The sequence below is a fragment of the Hippopotamus amphibius genome, chromosome 5 (assembly GCF_030028045.1).
Source record: "Hippopotamus amphibius kiboko isolate mHipAmp2 chromosome 5, mHipAmp2.hap2, whole genome shotgun sequence".
Classification (NCBI taxonomy): Eukaryota; Metazoa; Chordata; class Mammalia; order Artiodactyla; family Hippopotamidae; genus Hippopotamus; species Hippopotamus amphibius.
In genome coordinates, this window is record NC_080190.1 from 9,653,069 (window position 1) to 9,674,533 (window position 21,465).

General features: G+C 47.4%; 1 protein-coding gene across 1 annotated transcript; it reads left to right on the top strand.

Moving 5' to 3' along the window:
* The first annotated feature begins 16,845 nt into the window (after positions 1-16,845).
* On the top strand, positions 16,846-18,400 carry LOC130853761 (centrosomal protein 43-like). The gene is given in 1 exon segment (XM_057736074.1): positions 16,846-18,400. A coding segment is annotated over 1 exon segment (1,137 nt). The 5' UTR covers positions 16,846-16,874; the 3' UTR covers positions 18,012-18,400.
* Positions 18,401-21,465: the final 3,065 nt, after the last annotated feature.

A 21,465-nucleotide genomic window follows, 5' to 3' on the forward strand; every position in this document is an offset into this window, starting at 1 on the left:
TTAGAAGTCCCATCACTCCAGCTCAGTAGTTGTGGCTCCCAGGCTCAGTGGTTGTGGTGAACAGTCGTTGTTGCTCCACGGCATGTGGGATCTTCCTGGATCAGGGATTGAACCCATGTTCCCTGCATTGGCAGGCAGATTCTTAACCATTGCGCCACCAGGGATGTCCCACATTCTAGTCTTTAAAACTTCAATATACCAAAAGCAAACTGAGGAGTAACCAATATGTTCACTTTATCGGTCATTAAATGACAAAGGGTATTATAGCTTCAGTGGAGAAGAGAAATTCCCCCGATTCAACCTAGCAAATCTCAACGTTTCTCCATTGTGCACAGAATGCTCCTGGCTGTTCTAGCACCATCGAGTCCTTTCATCCACAATGAAGCGTCTAAGGACACTGCCCACTATGTGTGCCCCAAAGGGGAGTTTTTGTCAAATAATCCATCTTAGAGCAACCTCTGGCGTTTACTATGTGGAGTGTGTGTGTACATACATGTCACTATGCACAGGTGGTGGCCAGGATAATCCAACTGTCACATGAGAATGCATTCTCCCAAGAGCACATGTCTTTCCAAGCTGTCATTTTGTAGCAGGTTATTTTTGGCCTTTGGGGATGCATCTTTGGAAACTGCCTTTCCTCCTAGTTGGGGCCACATCCAGGAATAGCTCACAGATGGTAGATATCGATAGTAAGAATTTAAATCACAAACTTTCATTAGGTGTAGCCTAGTATATACCCAGGTTATCATACTTTGTAGGTTCTTTACCAATTCTTTTCTTTCAGGGAAATTTATGTTGGCATTGTTTATAAGGCATTTGTCCCAATTATCTAGTGTAACTAGACTGATTATCCTTAGTATGATTTAATTGTTCCCAGCATAGAGGAACTGATAAAGCTGCTGAGAATCTCAGAATTTTCAGTCGCAGGAGGGAGCAGGTAGAGAGAAAAGTAAATGTTTTAATTTTACCCCAGGTGTAAAGTACCAAGTTGTTGTAAACCACAGGTAGCTAGAAGAGAAGAGCTTTGTTATATCTAAAAAACCAACGTTTAAAAGCCAGCAGTATATCAGACAAAAGGCATAAAAATTATCTCATATTTAGCAGTTCGCGTAATTCCATGTAATTAACTTTTATTCTGAATCCAGGTTTTTCATTAGCTCTATTAACCTTGTCTGATGATTAAGGATGATATTGACAGTGATAGTTTTAAGAAGTTTGTGAGGTTTTGTTAAGGCTTGTGTGATTTGTCCAGTGAAGTGGGCACCCTGATCACTGGAGGCTGTGGAAGGCATATCCCATGTGGCAAACACAATTTTAACCAGTTCCTTTTCATTGTGAGGCCATTAGCCCTGCAGCCAGAAAAAGCTATAACCTATCAAACTTAAAAAATAAGGTCCGTCAGGGAGCCAGGAAAAGCCAAGTGGCTGTCTAGGATTTCCCATAGCCCTGACTGTTTACAGCTATTGTATACCTATTTTAAATTACCTGATATATGAGTAGATTGTTGTCATGCTTTAAGGACATCAAGATGGCAAAGGCCTGACAATGAGGTGTTCGCTTTTGTAGAAGCAGAATGAACTTTGTGTACACGTGCCATAGTCTTCATAGAGCATTGTGAAATACTACCTATCCCCTCAACCAAAGTAACAAAGATCTTAAAAGCAATATAAATCACTTAAAGTCAAGGTATTTCTCATAGTCCGTTATCAAAAGCAGCATTGCAAGAAAACTGATTTTGTTAAGAGAGAGAGGTAAGCAAATTGCAGTTTGTTACCAGGTTACTTTTAATAAAAATTTATTTACCTAATTATTTTTAATTTAATCTTAGAAATTCGTTTCTATAAATCTTGAAGAGACAGTATTTTTGTAAAGGTGTCAGAGTGAAATCATACTGGTCTACAATCACAAAAGTCTTAAGAAGGCACATTGAAAATCTGATTACAGTGCAATTGATAAACTAACTTGGTTATTGCTGTGACATACAACCTTTATAGACAATATCTATGACTATGACTGATAACATTTTACCAGGACATTTCAGAATTTTAGGAACTCCATATTATTTCTAGAATATTTATATTAGTAAACAATTACCGTATAATATCCAAAGGGTTTAGAACACTCAGTCAGATAGGATAAAATATCTCAGGGTGGCACCAAACACATTTCTTTATAGTTTTAAACCTTTTGTTCTGTAAAAGGAAGCCGATGTTCAGTAATTAACATTTTAATGTCTTGTTTTATTCCTAAAAATTCACCCAAACTTCTTATCTCATTTGCATTTTTTCCCTAAAAGTTTCTTTACATTGAGATACTTTCCTTGCTTACAAATTTGTAACAGGTAGCTCATATTGAACCTAGGCACAATAAAAGTGTTATACTTAATGTTGATGGCTTAAAGACACATACATTATTTAGATCAACAAACATTAATACCGATCCTAATTTAGTACTGAATATTTCCTAGTTCAAGAGAACCTGAAATTTATTTAGCTTAATTTCTCTTGTATTCAGGATTGTTTGATTTGTAAGCGCTTACATTTTTCCTAAGCCAGTTAAATAGAGCTCATTTACAAATTAACCTCAGCAATATTATCCAAAGTCAAAGACACATGCTGAAACATACATATACATGCAGAGAGACAGAAAACTCATACTTTCTTCTTGAGTTTTAAAATGTCTCTTCTTCCCCCCCACCCCCTTCTTTTATTCCTTGGCTTGAAGTTCTACTCATTAACCCAAGGCTGAAGTCTCAGGCAAAGTGGGCTGTGATTGTATCTCAAGGGCATGATAAGAGTTAACTTCAAGCTTTTTCCTAGGCATATTTTTGTTCTCTCAGGGTCAGAACTCTGAAAAAGAACAAGCTAGCTGTTTCTCATTGTATATGCAAAAAGAACCGATTTTGCAATTAAAAAGTTTTTTTTATCTCAACCAGTTTTATCCAGAGGCTAAATAATATTGTGGCTAAGCAGTTAAAAGTCATCCTTCTCTTTCTGTAGTCATGATTTCATAGCTAAAAATTAAACTAGATAGTACTCAAATTGGCTCTGATAACAGGGGTGGACTGGCTGATAAAATGTTGTCCTAGCAGGGAGTGTTCCTCTAGAGATGTGGGGCCTTTGTTTGATCAGAAGAATCTGAAGGAGTGAGGGAAATTGCAGGAGTGAAGGAAGCTTGGTTGCCCCTCCGAGAGGCAGGAGAAGTTAGAAGGGAGTTCTTTAGAATGTTAGGAGTGTTTTTCTGATTCCTCAGGATTTGATTTTAGGAGAAAATCCTGGATGAAAGGGAACCTCCGTCCATTTTCCCATCCTGTGGCAATAAAGGCCTATTGTAAGAGAGCCATTTTCAGACCATTTTTTTTTTATCCCTCAACTTAAATAAAGGCCATGCACTGCCACAGTAGAATCTAAGTTTTTTCTTTTTCTCAGCCCATCTGGCTTACAAAGAGGATCCTCCCATATCGGATAACCTGTAACTAAGACCCAAACTGCGCTCCTAGAATTGTATCCGGCATTCTGGAAACAGTTAACAGGAGGCTCTTGCCTGAAGGGGTTTGAGGAGTGGCCCTAATTCCCTTCGAACCTGGTGGAGTTTCAAATGTCCTTTATTTTCCTACCGAATCTTGACCAAATGTCTCTGGTCCCCACTGAAGCCTTGCACAAGGCGCCCAATGCATATGGCCGGAGAAGGGCTTTGAACCAGTGCAGACCTGGTTGCCAGGACTTTCCATAGGAGGGATCCCTTGTCTAGAAGCTTCCTATGCTGCAGTGTATTCCTTGAGACTGAGCATCTGTAAAGCCTAGGGTGAAGGCTGTTTGGAAGTGGCTAGCCCTATAGATAGTCTGTGCCAGTGTGTGGGCTGCTAAGGCCTGAGTGAAGGGGGATCTCCTGGAGGAGCTGGAGTTAGCCACAATGGAAAGTGCCGGGGGGTCAGGATCTGAGGGCTGAGAGATGGCAGTGTTCCCATAGAGGATCTTTGGACACAGAGTAAGGGGGGAGATCAAACAGCAGAAGAACCCCAAGTCTATCACCCCGTTTGTTTGGCGTCTAAGGTAAACTTGGAGGGGACATAAGGCTTAGCTAAGAAAGAAACCTTGCTTCCCGAGTACAGTAGGTAAGAGAATCACAGGAACAAAGTGCAGGGCAGTGTGTGCTGGTGGGGTGGCACAGGCGCCTGGAGGGCTGCTCTGGAGAAAGACACTGGGAGGCAGCGGGGCCCGGGGAGGTGATGTTTTTTACCCCGGGAAATACAGTGTGGCGCGTAGAAGGGTGCAATTTGTTGGCAAGGGCTGCAGGCACTGAGCTCTGACTTCCCCATGTGTTGTTCCCAAGGTTGGTGACGATGCACAGCTTGGGAGGGGGGCATGCTGGGGGTTGTAGTTTAGGCAGAGCTAGAGAAAGGGGGAGAGGGGCGAGAGGGGAGAGAGGGAGTGCTGGGGCTCCTGCACTGAGAGGGCCCAGATTAAGCCTTGTGGGTCTTGGAAAGAGAACAAAGCAGAGAGTTGAGAGCAAGAAAGTTCTCAAGGGAGAGAGTAAAAGTCAGAAGTCTCCATCCAGCAGTTTGTGGAGAGCTGCAGTTTATGTTGAATTTCCTGGGTTTCAGCACCATCTGATCTCTTAACAAGGTTTAGCCCCTCTCTGTCCCTGTCATAAAATTCTTGGTTCTATGACCTATTCCTGTTGCTGTTTCTTATATTGAGGTGCAGATATAGACATACAGACAGGAGTCAGGTGATGAATATTTAGTTCTGAAGCTCCTTTGTCTCCTGCCTCAGGAAATGTAAACAGGGGGCTGGTAATGAATGTCTGGCATGAAGCTCTTCTTCTCTGCCTCTTGAAATGCAAACTAGAGGCCAGTTGTAAATGCCTTGCCTGGAGCCAAAATATCTCCTACCTCACACTGATGAGGTGGGGTCCCTAAGAGGGGTGAGCAGCCAAAGGTGGCTGCTTAGTGGGGGCTGGGAAGTTGTCTCTGGTGGTCTCCTGCTGCAGGGGCCCAAGGTCATCCCAGTGGAGACAGGGGACACAGGCTGTGGGCTTCCGCTCTTCGCACCTGCATCTCAAGGCTGCCTGAAGTCTTTGAGTTGCTGGGTGTTGTGGGGAGCCAATCAGAGGACCTAGGGAGCTCAGTCCAGAGCCCAGGGTTCTGTCAGACAGCCCCTGGAGGGTAAATGCTGATGAGCAGGCCAGGTCAAGTCCTCTTGAAGGGAAACACGACCTTGACCTCAGATGTCTTTCACTGGAAGGATTCTGAATCTCATTCAGTCCTCAGGACCTCTTCCTTGAGGAGACACAGAGGAGTGACTTTTCCTGTTTCCTTCCAGAAACCAAATTGAGTTTGCCTCTGAGACTGGTGAAAGGAGGTGCCAGGTGTCAGGGCCGGGTGAAGGTCCTGTACCGAGGCTCCTGGGGCACCGTGTATGATGAGGACTGGGACACCAATGACGCCAACGTGGCCTGCAGGCAGCTGGGCTGTGGCAGGGCCAGATGGGCTCCAGGAAGTGCCCAGTTTGGTCAGGGCTTAGGGCTGATTGTCCTGGATGAAGTGTGCTGCTCAGGAAACGAGACCTACCTGTGGAGCTCCCCCCACAGGGGCTGGAACTCACACAACTGTGGACATGGAGAGGACGCCAGTGCCATCTGCTCAGGTTGGTCTCATAAACAGGGTTGCCTCTCTGGGGTATGGCTCATTCTTCCATTAGTATCCCTTCTCAAAGCATTTTCTACATTTCTCTCTTCTTAAATCACCTTATCTCTCTTCTACGAATTACTGTGAGCTTCTGAGGAGCTGCCAGGCATGGAGATGGTGAATTAGAACAAAGACCCAAACTGAAAGTGACATGAAGCCTTGTTCTCCATGCCACAGGGATGGCCAGAGGCAAAAGAGCACAGTTCTGTGAGGAGGTCTCTGAATGGAGGTCATGGGCTGGGCCTGCAGGTGGCCCAGGGTTTGGTGCCTGAGTCCTGGACTGTAGCTCCTCCAGGGACCTGGGATGTACTATCAGGGCACCAAGTGTGCTGTAAGCACAACAGGGGACCCATGTGTCCTGCCAGGCACAGCCTTGCCATCAATTCCAGTCGGGCCTGAGAGATCACACGTGGGATGTGGACCTGGAGCTGGACCCGTCCATCTTGCTGCTCAGTGGACCCAGAAAAGCTGTGAGCTTGACCATTGATTTGGATCCACTCCATCACCTAGGCACATAGCTAATCCCCTTGACATTCGAAATAAGAGATGCTGGTCTGCCTGGACCTCTCAGGGCGAATATCTTTGGGAGGCTGATGATGTCAGAGGCTTCCACTCTCCCCACCCCTCCGAGGCAGGGCACATGCATGGGGACTGAGCGTCTCATCTGCTCAGCATCATCCCCCTTTGCTCCTGTCGTGCCCCTTCTGTGCCATGTGTCTGGCCTGCCTTCTCTCTCTCCCAGCTGCCCGTCCCCAGTCCACGCTCTTTCCAGGTGAGCCCTGCTGCCTCGTGACTCTGGGTGTCCCTCCCTCCCCTCTCACCTCCACAGACGCCAACCAGCAGCCTAAGGAGGGGACTGTGGATGTTTTCCATGTCACGGTACCACGTCCCTGGTCACTCTAGAGCAAGCAGAAGGTTCCAGACGAGCCACTACTCTTGGAGCCTCTGGTGTACCTCAGCGATTTAAGGACACTGAGGCTACAGTCTGTTCCCCGAGTACATTTGGTGCCAGAGAAGGTTTGTCCTAGGGTCATTTCTGCTTGAAAGCATTGTCACATATAAATGAGTGTCACATGTGGTGCGAGAACAGAGCTGTTTCATGCCCTACACCCCAGGCGCAGTCTCAAAGGGATACTTCCCCAAAGAGCAGCACTCAGTCAGGAGAGCGTGCTGATGGCTCTCGTGGTCTCTGCCACCTCATGGCCATGTGGGGGACATTGGAGGGCTTGATTTGGCTCAGGGCAAGCTCTCAGAAAAGTCCTGTCACTCCCTTAGGCAGGGGAACTTCTCAGACCCCACTCTCCCTGATCTTTGTTTCAGGTCATAGACCAACCTTGAATCTATCCACCTTCTTTCTAATCTGGCTGTGTTCCCCTCCAGATTGGTGTTTTACGACAGCTGCTTCCTATGGGAAGCGTCACGAGGATCCTGCCAGCGTGTCAGTGCTCAGCCTTCCAGTCAATGGACCTTGGTGTAATGTCTAAATCCTGGGTTAAGCCTCTGTGTTGACTACCTCTAGTTACCAGAATTGTGGATAACCTTCACCTACCAACTAGAGAGTGTGTTAGTGAGGATGTTTTTGCTTGCAAGTTGTAGGATCCCAAGTGATGCTCTCTTAAGCTAGAAGGGGCCCAATAACTTACCTGTCTGAGATATTTAGAGGCAGTTCTGTCTTCAGGTACAGCTGGAGTTAAAGGTTTCCAGATTCTCTGTCCCCCTGCACTTTTCATACCTCTCCTTTCTTATATGTTTGGACTTCACCCTCAATTTTCTCCCTGTAATGAGGACAGGGACCAGCCTCAGGTCTACATCCCAACAGGCAAAAGAGTCTATTTGTTCCAGTCCTTCAGCTGACAAGGCCTGGAGGGACGTGAGCATCCTGCTGGCACTAGGTGTCTTGTTCCCAGTCATCTCCATGTGCTCTGATGATATTCAGTGAGTCCATGGTTTATTTCATAACCAGGCTAAGCTTTGGATTTGAAAGTGACATGAGTAAGAGCTCAGTGGAAAGCGAGCCTTCAGAACAACCTCAGGTGTGATGAGCTGGGGTCCTGAGTAGGGGTGAGCAGCCAAAGGTGGCTCCTTGGTGGGGGCTGGGAAGCTGTCTCTGGGGGTACTCTAATGAGGGGGCTCAAGCCCATCCCCGTGGCCACTGCCAATGCAGGCTGTGGGCTTCCCCTCTCCCCACTGCCTCCCAAGGCTGGGTTCAGCTCCTGAACTGCTGGTGTTGCGGGCATCAGCCAGTGAAAGTGCCTAGCTCAGCACACAGCCAAGGATTCTGCAACACAGCCAGAAGCGGGGAAATGATGATGAATGGCCTTCAGTCAAGTCCTCTTGATAGGAAACATGACCTTGAACTCAGATGTCTTTCCCTGGAAGGATTCTGAATCTCAGTCTGTCCTCAGGACCTTTTCCTTCAGGAGACACAGGGGAGTGACTTTTCCTGTCTCTTTCTAGAAATTGAATTGGATTTGGCCCTGAGGCTGGTGAATGGAGGTGACAGGTGCCAGGGCCAGGTGGAGGTCCTGTACTGAGGCTCCTGCGGCACAGAGTGTGACGATGGCTGGGACACCAATGATGCCGTCCTGGTCTGCAGGCAGCTGGGCTGTGGCTGGGCCAGGTGGGCCCCAGGAAGTGCCCGGTTTGGTCAGGGCTCAAGGTGGATTGTCCTGAACAAAGTGGGCTGCTCAGGGCACGAGATCTACCTGTGGAGCTGCTCCCACAGGGGCTGGAATTCACTCAGCTGTGGACACAACGAGGACGCCAGTGTCATCTGCTCAGGTTGGTCTTATAAAAGCAGGGTTCCTGATCTAGGGTGAGCTTTCCTTCTTCCATTCTGATCCCCCCTCATTTTCTACATTACTCGCTTTCTTACATCACCTTATCTCTCTGCTAGAAATTACTATGAGCTGTTCAGGAGCTTCCGGGCATGGAGATGGTGAATTAGAATAAAGAACCAAATTGAAAGTGACATGAAGCCTTCTTCTCCACATCACAGGGAAGACCAGAGGCAAAAGTGGAGAGTTCTGTCAGGAGATCTCTGAATGGAGGTCATGGGCTGGGCCTGCAGGTGGCCCAGGGTTTGGATTCTGAGTCCTGGACTGTAGCTCCTCCAGGGACTTGGGATGCACTGTCGGGGCACCAAGTGGGCTGTGAGCAGAACAGGGGACCCGTGTGTCCTGTCAGGCACAGCCTTGCCATCAATTCCAGTCGGGCCTGAGAGATCACACATGGGATGCAGACCTGGAGCTGGACCCGTCCATCTTGCTGCCTCAGTGGACCCAGTAGAGCTGTGAGGCTGACCATTAGTTTGGATGCACTCAGTCCTGCAGGCACACAGTGAATCCCCTTGACATTCGGAATAAGGGATGCTGTTCTGCCTGGACCTCTCAAGGGGAACGTCTTTGGAGGGCTGAGCATGTCAGAGGCCCCTCACTCCCTGCCCCTCCTAGGCAGGGCACACGCATGGGGACTGAGGATCTCACCTGATCAGCATCATCCCCCTTTGCCCCTGTTGTGCCCCTTCTGTGCCATGTGTCTGGCCTGCCTGTCTCTCTCCAAGCTGCCCAGCTCCAGTCTTCACTCATTCCAGGTGAGTACTGTAGCATCTTGACTCCGAGTGTCCCTCCCTCCCCTCTCACCTCCACAGATGCCAACCCGTATCCTCGGGAGGGGAGTGTGGATAGTAGGACACCTATTTTACTGAGGAGGACACTGAGGCACAGGGCAGTTAAGTAACCAGCCTGAAGTCACCCAGCAAGAAGGAAGCTACAGCTGCTGTGCTGGAACCCAAGTGTCTGGCTTCGAGTCCTCTCTTAACCTCTAGGCCCTCATCCCCTTTGGCCAATGCTGCCCAGTGACATTTGTAAGTGAAAACCCACTTTTCCACTCTGGTATGCTTTTCATTTGAGTCATCTCTGAAGCAGGAATGACCTTAGTGGCTGTTTTGTGAAATGACTTTTTAAAGCAGGAAAGCTCCCAGGGTTTCATGGGCAGCGCCCCCCAGGAAGGGTCATACATGCTGTGGGCAGTAAGGGAGAAACTGAGGCACGCCTGGTCTCCAGTCGTTCACAGACAGTGCGGGCATCAGGTCCCCGCTGCCGGATCTCCTTCGTGCCTTTTCTGTTGCTCTGTCTTCTGATGCGTCATTAGGTCTGGAACACAATGTCTGAAACGACCCCCGGGGACTGCAGTGTGTATCATTGTCGGAGGCCTGGCACTGAGGCTGAACACAAAGGCCACGTCCTAAATCTTCCAGGAAGAGCAGATCAGTAGGACACGTACATTGCCCTCAAACGTCATCAAACATCCCGACAATCAGGAATCCACAACATTTTTTAAGAAATTTATTCGATCAAAGTAGAGTTGATTTACAGTGTTGTGCTAATTCTGCTGTACAGCAAAGTGATTCAGCTATACATATACATACATTCGTTTTCATTAGAACCCTCAACATTTTTAGCTGTTTCCTGGTTTATCATCCTTGCTCTTTCCCTCATAAGTTAATTGCACTGGCATTGAATGCCTGAAATTGAGAAAGGTGGAGGGGCAATGAGAGTCAGAGCTGCTCTCCTGTAGTAAGGAAAGGCGGTCTAAGTGAATGGGGGTGTCGAGAGATGTTCTCTCAGCATAGAGCAGCTGAGGGAGGGGCTTGCCAAATCAGTTTCTACTTTTATTTTTATTTTTTATAACTGATCCCCTTGTGTTCATTTTTTAAGACATTTATTTATTTATGTTATTTTATTTTGGCTGCACCGGGTGTTAGTTGTGGCACGCGGGATCTTCATCACAGCATGTTTAGTTGTGGCATTTGAACTCTTAGTTGTGGCATGCATGTGGGATCTAGTTCCCCAACCAGGGATCGAACATGGTCCCCCTGCATTGGGAGCACAGAGTCTGACCCACTGGACCGCCAGGGCAGTTCCCCAGTTTCTACTTTAACCTTGGTCATGGACCCGTTCCTGCGACCTTTTATTCAGCCCTGTTCCTGTGCCCTGTGTGGTGCTAAGTCTCTACAGCTACCATCCCAGGGAATTCTGATGGCATCTTAGTCAACCTTGCTGCCTCTCTTTTTAGGAGAGGAAATTGAAGCTGAGAGGGCAGCAATCCTTGTCCAATGACACACTTAAGTCAGAGGAGAGGGTGGAAACCAGGCTTTTTCCTCCAGAACCCTTGAGGAGACTCCCACCTCAGCCGCCCCAGAGCATCCTTCTGTCCTGGCTGGCTTAGTGGTCTGGAGCCCCAAGCCCAGTCCCTATCCTGGATTTGGGTGGGGAAAGGGGTAAACATCTGTCAGTACAGTTTTCTGTTTTTTTTTGTTTGTTTGTTTTTTAAAGGCAATTAGAGGAATCATTTACCTGCCTGGAAATGTTAACACCTCCCATTTGGGTCTTCTTTTCCCCCCAAAGATTTATTTTATTATTTGTTTTATTTATTTCTTTACTTTTGACTGTGTTGGGTCTTCACTGATGTGCATGTGGTATCTCTAGTTGTGGTGAGCAGGGACTACTCTTTGTTGTGGTGCGCGGGCTTCTCATTGCTGTGGCTTTTCTTGTTGCGGAGCACAGGCTCTAGGCACACGGGCTTCATTAGTTGCAGCACACGAGCTCAATAGTTGGGGCTCGCAGGCTCCAGAGCACAGGCTCAGTGGTTGTGGAGCCCAGTATTAGCAGCTCTGTAGCATGTGGGATCTTCCTGGACCAGGGATTCAACCCATGTCTCCTGTATTGGCAGGCAGATTGTTAACCACTGCGCCATCAGGGAAGTCCTGTCAGTATAGTTTTCTTGACAGTAAAATTACTTTAAGCAGAAAATCCACAAAGAATGAAAAAAAAAAAAAAAAAACCAGCTAGAAAGTAAAATTATGTCCACACAAAAACCTACACATGGAGGTTTTAGCAGCCCTCTCTGCCAAGGCTCCCTGATGCATCCTTTTGTCCACCACAGAAACACATATACTTTTTTATTTTTTTTAATATTTATTTATTTACCTCTTTATTTATCTATCTGTCTATCTATCTATTCATTCATTTAGGTTGCAGCACGCAATATGTTTAATTTTAGTTACAGCACAGGGGCACTTAGATGCAGCATGAGGGATCTAGTTCCCAGAGCAGGGATCCAACTCAGGCCCCATGCATTGGGAATACAGAATCTTACCTACTGAACCACCAGGAAAGTCCCAGAAGCACATGTTCTGGAAGCACTGTTCTGGACTAATGAGGCTGGGTGAGGGGAGGAGCTATGACTTGGGCAGGGGGCGCTGTGAGGTGCTCCAGGCAGACCACCCCTGTGTGCGTTTCTACACCCTGGGTGCACACCCCTCTCCTGTGGCAGTCATCTGTCCTTGTGGCAAAATCTCTCAGAGCCCAAGAAGGACTGTGGAGGCTTTCGATGACCAGGGCTGCCTCTACTCCAGGAAGCCACCGTCACCTCCCTCCTGGGCTCTCATGTGATGCCTTTGGCCTCTTGCATTGTCCCCCTGCCCCAGGTGCCCCTGCCCAGCTAAAGTGCTCTCTTCCCTCCATGAATGTACCTGCCAAGCCCCTTTAGGTATGTCAGGCTACTAGGTCTGGGACCACCTGGTCTCTGCTCACACAGGGACCCTCTCCTCCTGGATCATTTTCCAATGTCGTCTCTATCTGTGAAGCAGGCATATCGCATCTGAGCTCTGGAACCCCTAAACTCTTTATGACTCAGCTGGGAGAGGAGGAAAGAGCCCATTCAACACAGTGGCTGGGATGATGGTATAGGTGTGTCCACTAGGGGGTGAAGATACCTCATGAAAGTCCAGGGAGGTGTCAGAGGACCTGGTGTGAAAGGGAAGGGTGCCTGCCAGAGGCAACAAAGAGGACCAGCGGGCAAATCTGTGGGCAGCAGTGGGCAGCTTCCTCCAGCCGTGACCATGGGGAGCACCGGGAAGCTTAGGAGGTGACTCTGACCCCACCTCTCCCGGTTCCCTTCTGTGCTCCTGCTCAGGAGCCCCCTTCTCTTCTGTGTGCACACACACGGGTCTCACTTACTTGTCTACTTGTTTAGTGCTTGTTTCTCCTGCAAAAATAAAAGCCCCCTGACAGCAAGTACCTATGCACGGCCTCTCCAGTGGGGCAGGGAGTAGACTATAAACAGCTGAGGAATGATGGAATAAATGAGCTGCTGTAGAGAAATGTCTACCACACTCTCGGGAATGTGCAGTGACCCTCTCAGCCAACGGGAAGCATCCTGTGACCTCTGGCTTCCTGTGTTTTGAAATTTGGGACCATTAGATCTAAGGGGCAGGGGAGCACCACCGGGAGCACCTCTCCGATCTTCAGTTTGGGTAGCTGGTTTCCCTCCTGCTACATTTATCTCCTCTGGGCGTACTTCTCTTTATTTGCTGAGAATCGCTCCCATATTTGAAGATCAGCAGGACTTAGTGTCCCCCGTGGCTCTGGGCTGTATTCTGCTGTAAACTGCTGTGTATTTGTTCGCAGGGACACACCTGGTCTGAGGATCCCCAACACCCTGAATCCCTGATCTCACAGACCCATCCGGAGCTGAGCCTGGGGACCTGTGTGCTAACAGGCCCTGTCGCTGAGAACCCCTGCCTGGGAGAACAGATCTCTTTCCACCGCATGCTGTGCCTTCTTCCTCCCAGCAAGAAATACTGAGATCCAAGATGCTAAGCTGGTCCTCTCCAGGGTGGCAAATTGTCAGGCTGAGAACATTTCTTTACAGCCATTTCTGCCCTCCTCTGTTCCCACCCCCCAAAGCCTCCAGGCATCTCCCATCACTCATGTTTTCTCAGGCTCTGATGTGAGTCCCTCACTCCTTACAGGGATGCTAAGTGAGTGACTCACCCTCTGGACCTCTCCAGGTTTCCCTGTTGTTAAAGGCAAAGGCTGCTGGGGTTGCAGACAATGAATAGGGGGGAGACAGTGCTGGGGGGGCATCAAGCATGATGGCTCCAGTCCAGTGGGAGGGAGAGGCAGGAGCTGAGCCCAGCTGGGTCAGAATCCACCCGCTGCTGGGTGCACAGCCTGCAAAGCGCATTTCAGGCTGGGTCCCAGGTGACTGCTGCAAGTTATTTAGTCTCTTGGGGCCTCAGTTTGTTCCTGTCTCTGTCTCAGGAGAGCAAACACCCATCTTCCATTTAACCGGGTTTGACAATTGTTCCCACTTTGCTATATTTGCTTTTTTACAAATGAAAAAGAAACGCCCTACAAATACACCTGAACTTCCCTTTGGCCACCTTTGCCCAATCCCATGCTTCCTGCCTCCCCAACCCAGGGGCACGTGCTATTATTAATGTGATGTGTCCCTTTTTTATACATTTAGGTTTTGCATGTGTATCGATGGGCAATATGTGTTGTTTCATATGGGCTTTAAGAACTTCATGAATGATATCATAGTGTGTATTTTTCTATAACTTTGTTTCTATACAAGTTTGTTTCTTGAGCTTTACCTTAGTGTGATGTACCTATATCTGTATCTATGTCTATGTCTATATGTATATTTATGTCTCTCCATCATATGAACAGTCCAGGATTCATTGTTCTGCTCCTGACTGATGGACCTTTATGGTGACAAGGTTCAGTGTCTTGATCTGTAAAGTGGGAACACCTTTCTCATACACTGTGGAGTCTATGGGAGGGGACACAGGTGAGGGCACCTCACATGGCCCTTGGCCACAGAATCTTCTTAAAACCTACAAGGAGTGGTTTTCCAGCCTGCAGGATGAGTCCTGTTGCAGGACACACTGTGTCCAGTATCTTCACCAGTGTCCAGCGATGGCAGCCTTTCTGGTTGGTCCCATAAAAGGAGGGCTTGTGGCCCAAGGAACAGGGTCAGCCCTGGGGCCTCCTGGCTAAAACTGGAAGGAACTTTAGGCTCCTCTAACCCAATTTCCATCACAAGGTACCACCATGGGCTGTCCTTTCCTTCCTATCCCTACAAGGCAGCTCAATCTCTATTGGGTCAAAAATCTGTGCCCTGGTGAGTTCTAATTTTTTGCCGCAGTCCTGCCTGCAAAGCTCAGACAGGCTATCCCCCTCCTCGGTGAACCTCACCACATTGAAACTTTAAGGGCAGCAGCTCTGTCCATCCTTACTCCGGTGTTTCATTCTCTAGGCTAAGCTCCCACAATTTAAAAAGGAAATGCAGCCTTCCTGGGATGCATTCTCCCATCCTTCACCATCCTGGTCATCCTCTGAATGTGTTCCTGTTTCCAATCTCAGATGAAAGATTCCTGGTGAGCTGAGTTTCTGCAGGTATCTTTCAGACTGTAGCATACCCCTGAAATGAGTATGGGGTACCCTCTGTGGATATTCTTTTGCCTGAAGTATAGACAACTTTGTATGGAGCATCTGTTGTTTTTCTTGCTCAGGCCCCTCTTCTCACCCACAACTTTTCTCAGAGCTATCTCTTCCCCCGAATCACATGGAAAGTGCAGTGGGCATCCAGGCAGCTGTTTCTAAGAGCCATTTCCTGTCTGTTGGCACAGAGAGGGGAATAGGGCCCTGCAAATTCCACACCTCTAACTCCAAAGTCCCTTGATGGTCATTGCCAAGGACACCCATTCTTTATTTAGACTCAGCCTTATGTAAATTGCCATACAAATGCAGTGTCAAGCTCTGCTTTCCAATTGTTGGCCTTTTAGGTTGGAACTAAGAGATTCTGAGTTAAGAAGCAGATGCAAGTTAGAGAGCTGCTGGCAGCCAGAGGTTTCCTTGATAAGCAGAGAAAATCCAAGGAGAGAGAGGGGAATAACAAAGGAAGAGGCAAGTGAGAAAGCTCTGACAGAGCAGAGATGAGGGAAGGAGAGAGTTCTAAACAGCCCAAGCCCCTGCTTCCCATCCCCTCCTGGGGACCTGCTGTGTCCTGGACCTTGGAGACCATGAGCCACCCTGGATGCATAATGAGTCTCCCTCTGTGGGGGAGCTGCTGCCAGTTACTTTCTGTTTCTTGCAACCACAAGACTCGATTGATGCAAACTGGGAGCCAAGCCGACTCTATGACCAGAACCGGCCATGTGACCCCCTGGTCCCTTGTCCCCTCTCCCTGTGGCCTCTATTCTAGAATCTTCAAATGTCCAGTGTTGTACTGTGTTTTTATCCTAAGGCACCCCTATTGCCTTGGAAGGCAGTCGCGCACGACCCTGGAATCAGTGAAACACCGGATCAGAGGGGAAACTCTCTGTTCAAAGGCTCAATCTGGACGTTGTTAGGAACTCATCCTACCTCTTCATCTGGTCCAGAGAGAAGAAAGTCAGCCCCCAGCTGGGAAACACCTGTGCTTGAGCTATTCTTGCAGGTGACGCAGCCAGGAGAATTGCAGAGCCCAAGGCCTCAGGAACCATGCTGAGGTCTGGGTCAGCGACCGCATCAGCCATCCCTAGTTGCTGGAAAATTGAGTCACCTAAGAAGGAAGTTCCCTCGCTTCCCTGTCCCTCCTCTGGCCACCCAGTGTGTCAGCTTGGAGGCTTTTGATTTCAGGCAGTGCCAAGGAGCAGCTCTGCAGGGGAGGAAGTGGGGCACCTTGTTGTGGTCTAAGCTCAGCCACTTGTTAGCTAGTTCAGCTTGGCCAGGAGAACCTTTAATTCTGCGTGTTTGTGTGCGTGAATAAGCTATCTCATAGAATTTTGAGAGGATAAAATTTTACAGAATGGATTAAAATGTCTTTGCCAAGTAATAATAAAAATAATGATAAAAATGTCTACCATGTGCTGAAGACAGAAGTGTGTTGACTCTCAGCGTTGGTTGAGGATGTGAACAAAAGGGAACCCTCATACACTGTTGGTGGGAATGTAAAGGGGTGCAGTCACCTTGGGAAACAGTATGGAGGTTTCTCAAAAAATGGAAAATGTGAAATTACCATATGACCTAGCAGTTCCCCTCCTGGATATTTATTCCAAGAAAACAAAATGAAAACAAACCAAAAAAACTCATTCAAAAAGATACCTGCACCTCAATGTTCATAGCAGCATTATTTACAATTGACAAGATATGGGAGCAACCTGTGTCCATCAACAGATGAAAGGATGAAGAAGGTGTGGTGTGTCTAGATAATGGAACACTGCACAGCCATAAAAAAGAGTGAAATTTTAGGCGCGCCGGCGCCGGGGGCGTGGTCTCGGCCGCGTCGCCGCGCCAGCTGCGGCGACCGTCGGCCATTGGCGCGGCTTGGGCGGTTGTCTTGGAGAAGCAACATGGCGGCGACGGCGGCCGCGGTGGTGGCCGAGGAGGATACGGAGCTGCGGGACTTGCTGGTGCAGGCGCTGGAGAACAGCGGGGTCCTGAACCGCATCAAGGCTGAACTCCGAGCAGCTGTGTTTTTAGCGCTGGAGGAACAAGAAAAAGTAGAGAACAAAACTCCTTTAGTCAATGAGAGCCTGAAAAAGTTTTTAAATACGAAAGATGGCCGGCTGGTGGCTAGTCTCGTTGCCGAGTTTCTTCAGTTTTTTAATCTTGACTTTACCTTGGCTGTTTTTCAACCTGAAACTAGCACATTGCAAGGTCTCCAAGGTTGAGAGAACTTAGCCCGAGATTTAGGAATTATTGAAGCAGAAGGTACTGTGGGTGGACCCTTATTGTTAGAAGTGATCAGACGCTGTCAACAGAAAGAAAAAGGGCCGACCAGTGGGGAAGGTGCACTAGATCTCTCTGATGTACATTCTCCACCAAAGTCACCAGAAGGAAAAACAAGTGCACACACTCCTCCCAGTAAAGCCAGCAGTGATGCTAGTGAGAGTGATACCAGGATCTCGTCGTCAGAACCACGGAGCAAAAGTAGTCTTCCCTTACTGGCCCATGAGACAAAACTTGGATCCTTGTTAAGCAGCAGAAGTCTAGACGTCAAAGACAAAGCTGGCCCTTGTCCAGATGAAGACGACATGGAAGGAGATTCTTTCTTTGATGATCCCATTCCTAAACCAGAAAGAACTTATGGTTGGAGAAGTGAGCCTGGCAAGCAGGCAGGAAGCCTTGCCGCGCTCTTGGACGTGCCCACCTTCAAAAGTGGACTCAGCTCCCTCACTGGAGCCCCCTCGCTGAAGGATTCTGAAAGTAAAAGGGGAAACACAATTTTGAAAGATCTTAAATTGGTCAGTGATAAAATTGGATCACTTGGATTAGGGACTGGAGAAGAAGATGACTATATTGATGATTTTAATAGTACCAGCCATCGCTCAGAAAAAAGTGAGCTGAGTATTGGTGAAGAGATCGAGGAAGACCTCTCTGTGGAAATAGATGACGTCAATACCAGTGATAAACTTGATGACCTCACACAGGACCTGACTGTGTCCCAGCTCAGTGACGTTGCGGATTACCTGGAAGATGTCGCGTGAGCATGAGAGAAGGAAGTGTTCTAACCTGCGAAGGACAAAGGACTCTGATCAGATCCTTTTTTTTTTTTTTTTCCCAGACAATCACTCTTTGCTGGAATGTCTACTCCCTATCGGTGCCTTGTGTTTCAAGAAGATGACAGATATTTTTAAAAATTAACTTTTCATTACACTAAACAAAGTACTTCCTATTTGAGCCCTTGTGTGGCAGATTTAATATTCTTAACTTGGTTTAGCTCCATGTTTCTCTCTGGAAGTTGATCACGCTCAGATTGACTACAAGGAGCGAGCCTATGAAATGCCAGTATTCAGCACGTAGCGAGGGCATCAGGAAAGCCGTAGGTTCACACGGCCATGCATGCGTGCCTGTGGGCCAGCTGCCGGGGTCAGGCGTGTCGGCACAGGTGGTTCTCCTGCAGTCAGTGTTCGATAGTAGGTGGTTCTGCGGGTCGTTGGCAAACGGCCTGGGAAGTCTGCATCCTGAAGCCCATCACTGTAAGTTCCATTTGGTGGTTGACTTTATGTTGCAGTTCCTTCCATTTGGGAGGGTTGTTAGACCATTAAGGTTATAGTAAAATACTCGTGTGTGTGCTGCTTAGCTTTGCTTGTTTTAAAGATGGAAATTCAGGGGTGGCTGTGACTTGGCCTTCACGGTATCGTCTCTGACGGCGTTTGCAGCCGCTGTCCTGAGTCCATGTAAGAAGCTTTATTCACAGGTTCTCCTTGTTAGAGTCTTAATTTATTATGTGTAAAGATGCCTTGAGACATTAAATACCAAAATGCATCTGAAACCATGAAGCAGTGTTTAATTTTAGATCTGTGAGTTGGTTATAGTAAAACCCAGATCGGACTGTAACAGTGGTCATGGCCTAGGACCACATCTCGCCTGACGGGCGTTAGACCCTGTGCGTCGTTTCCCTGTAACCCTTTGTAACCCTTTGAGGTCGAGCCAGTGAGAGTTTCAGGCGGTCTCGTCATTCTCTGTCCATCGTGCTGCTGTCTGTGGGGGCGTGATGTTGATGATGCGGAAGTGATGCCTGCATGCTCACACTCACGTAAGTAAAGCTGGGAGTGTGTTAACTTTTGTACGTTTTAATTTTGGTCAAATTAAAGCTTTTTATTAAAAGCTTTATTAATAAAAGGAGTAAATTAGACCTAATTCATGGATTTCAAGAAGTGAACAGATTTTGTGGTTTGTATAGTGCCAGTTTTTCATTTCATGCTCGTCTAAATATTATAAACACATGTACTGGACTCTGAAATGTGAAGGGAAATGATAATGTGTGGATTAAGATTCTGTGACATTAGAACCTGAGCCGTGAACACCAAGGGGAAGCAGGACAGCGTGTGGCCAGGGCACCTGGGAGCCACTCTGCCGGCCCTGCCCTGCCCTGCCCTCAGTCTGTGGGCCGTGACCTTGGTCTCCGTCAGGCTGTTCATGTCTCGTGGGAGGAAATAGCGCTGCATGAACATGGTGTCTGCTGCTAATAGTCCCCCGATGTGCTCATTATAAGGTGTATTTTCTTGGGTGTCATCTCTGTAAAAAGTCATTTTCTATAAAGATTATGGTTCTGTTCTGGCCTCTGGAGTCTGTGTCAGGTGTGTGATTTATTTTTTATGTTGTTTGATAGGAGCTAGATTTCTGTGAAAAGATTTGAAATCATTTCAGTGGAATGATTGTCAGGGTGCTGCTCTTTAATTTTGTGGAAAACTTTTGAATAGTATCAGTAGCATCTAAAATTCATCATGTGCGTACCCGTAGATCTGATCTTTTGATGGTATCTGGGAGGATGGGGAGAAAAATGCCAAAATGAGGCTCCCTTTGTCATCAGCACTACATACATCTGATCAAATAGGTTTAATAGCATAAAATTCAGCTCTGAAAAAGCTGTGTCCACATGTGTTCCTTGATTAGGTAGGTTTTAATTGTGATTAGTGTTTTCTTTTTGTTGAGGAACACATACTGAGATGTCAACCCAGGAAATAACATTTTTACTGTAAACCCTGTATTTTACAGTGGAGTTTTTCAAATGTTTTTTTGTTTGTCACATGTCAATAAAAGTCTCATTTTACTGATGAAAAAAAAAAAAAAAAAGAGTGAAATTTTGCCATTTGCAACAACATGGATGGACCTGGAGGGTATTAGGCTAAGTGAAGGAAGTCAGACAAAGACAAATACTCTATGATCTCACTTATCTGTAGACTCTAAAAATCAAAACAAACTAGTGAATATAACACAAAAGAAAGACTCACAGATATAGGACACAAATTAGTACTTACCAGTGGGGAGGGAGGAGGATAGGCAATATGGGGTAGGAGTTTAAGAGGTACAAACTGCTATATATAAAGTAAATAAGCTACCAGAATATATACAGCACAGGGAACATAGCCAATACTTTATAACAACTATAAACAGAGTATAACCTTTAAAAATTGTGACTTACTGTAGCATACACCTGTATGTTATATAATATCATATGTCAACTATAATTTAATTTAAAGAAAAGAAGTGTGTTGACTGTCGTATTTGGTCCTCATAACACCCGGCAGTGCATGTGCCACGAGCCCTGTTTCAGAGGTGAGCGCAGTGAGGTTTTGCTCAGTAACTAGCTTGTCCCAGAAGCTCAGGTGATAAGAGCAGGAAGTTGACTCTGGGTCTTTTCTGGCTCCAGGGTCTATGAGACACACGATTCTCTTCTTCCAGGAGGCACCCTCACCCAGGAAGGCAGCAGTGTGCTGGCTCACAGGGGTGCGTACATGGGCTTTGAAACCACTCAGAGACAGTGTGGATTTACAGCTCTGGCTGGGAGAGGGAACACTGCTGTTTGGATCTAGAGCCATAAACAGCTGCCATGCAGCCCCAGGGAACGGTCTCACTCAGAACACAGCAAATGGGTCTTTGTTTGGGGGAGACTTTGGAGGCCTTTTGGATTGAAAAGGTGAATTCTCCAACTCAGGAGAAACTCCTGATCTCAAAGGAGAAATGCAGAAGGAGGAGACCACTGCTTTGTGAAAGAAGACAAGAGGAATTTGGGTGTTTCCTGGGCAACACTTAGGAGAGGTTAACAAGCTCAAAAAAACTGAGGAGACAGAGGCAAGGAGATACAGACCTTGACAGGAAGGCAATGAGAGATTCCTGCAGGTGGGGAGATCTGAGGGAGGTGTTTATACTGGAAACTCCTGCTCTTCTGCAAACCGCTTTCATTGTGGCCACACTTGGGTTAGTTTTGCTGATGACACGTTAGGTCAATGCTGGGCAGAGTGGAGCAAACAGATGAGGTGGTAGGACCCGGGGAAACCGGCCCCTGAGCTTAGTGGGTGCAGGAAGCAGGGACCAGTGGTGATTTCCAGTATGAGTTACAGAAACCATGGGAGCTGTGCTGATGCTCTCAGTAGTTGGCAAGGGATGTGAGCCTTTTATATTTAAATATGAGAGACCTGGGTGACTCTATAAAGC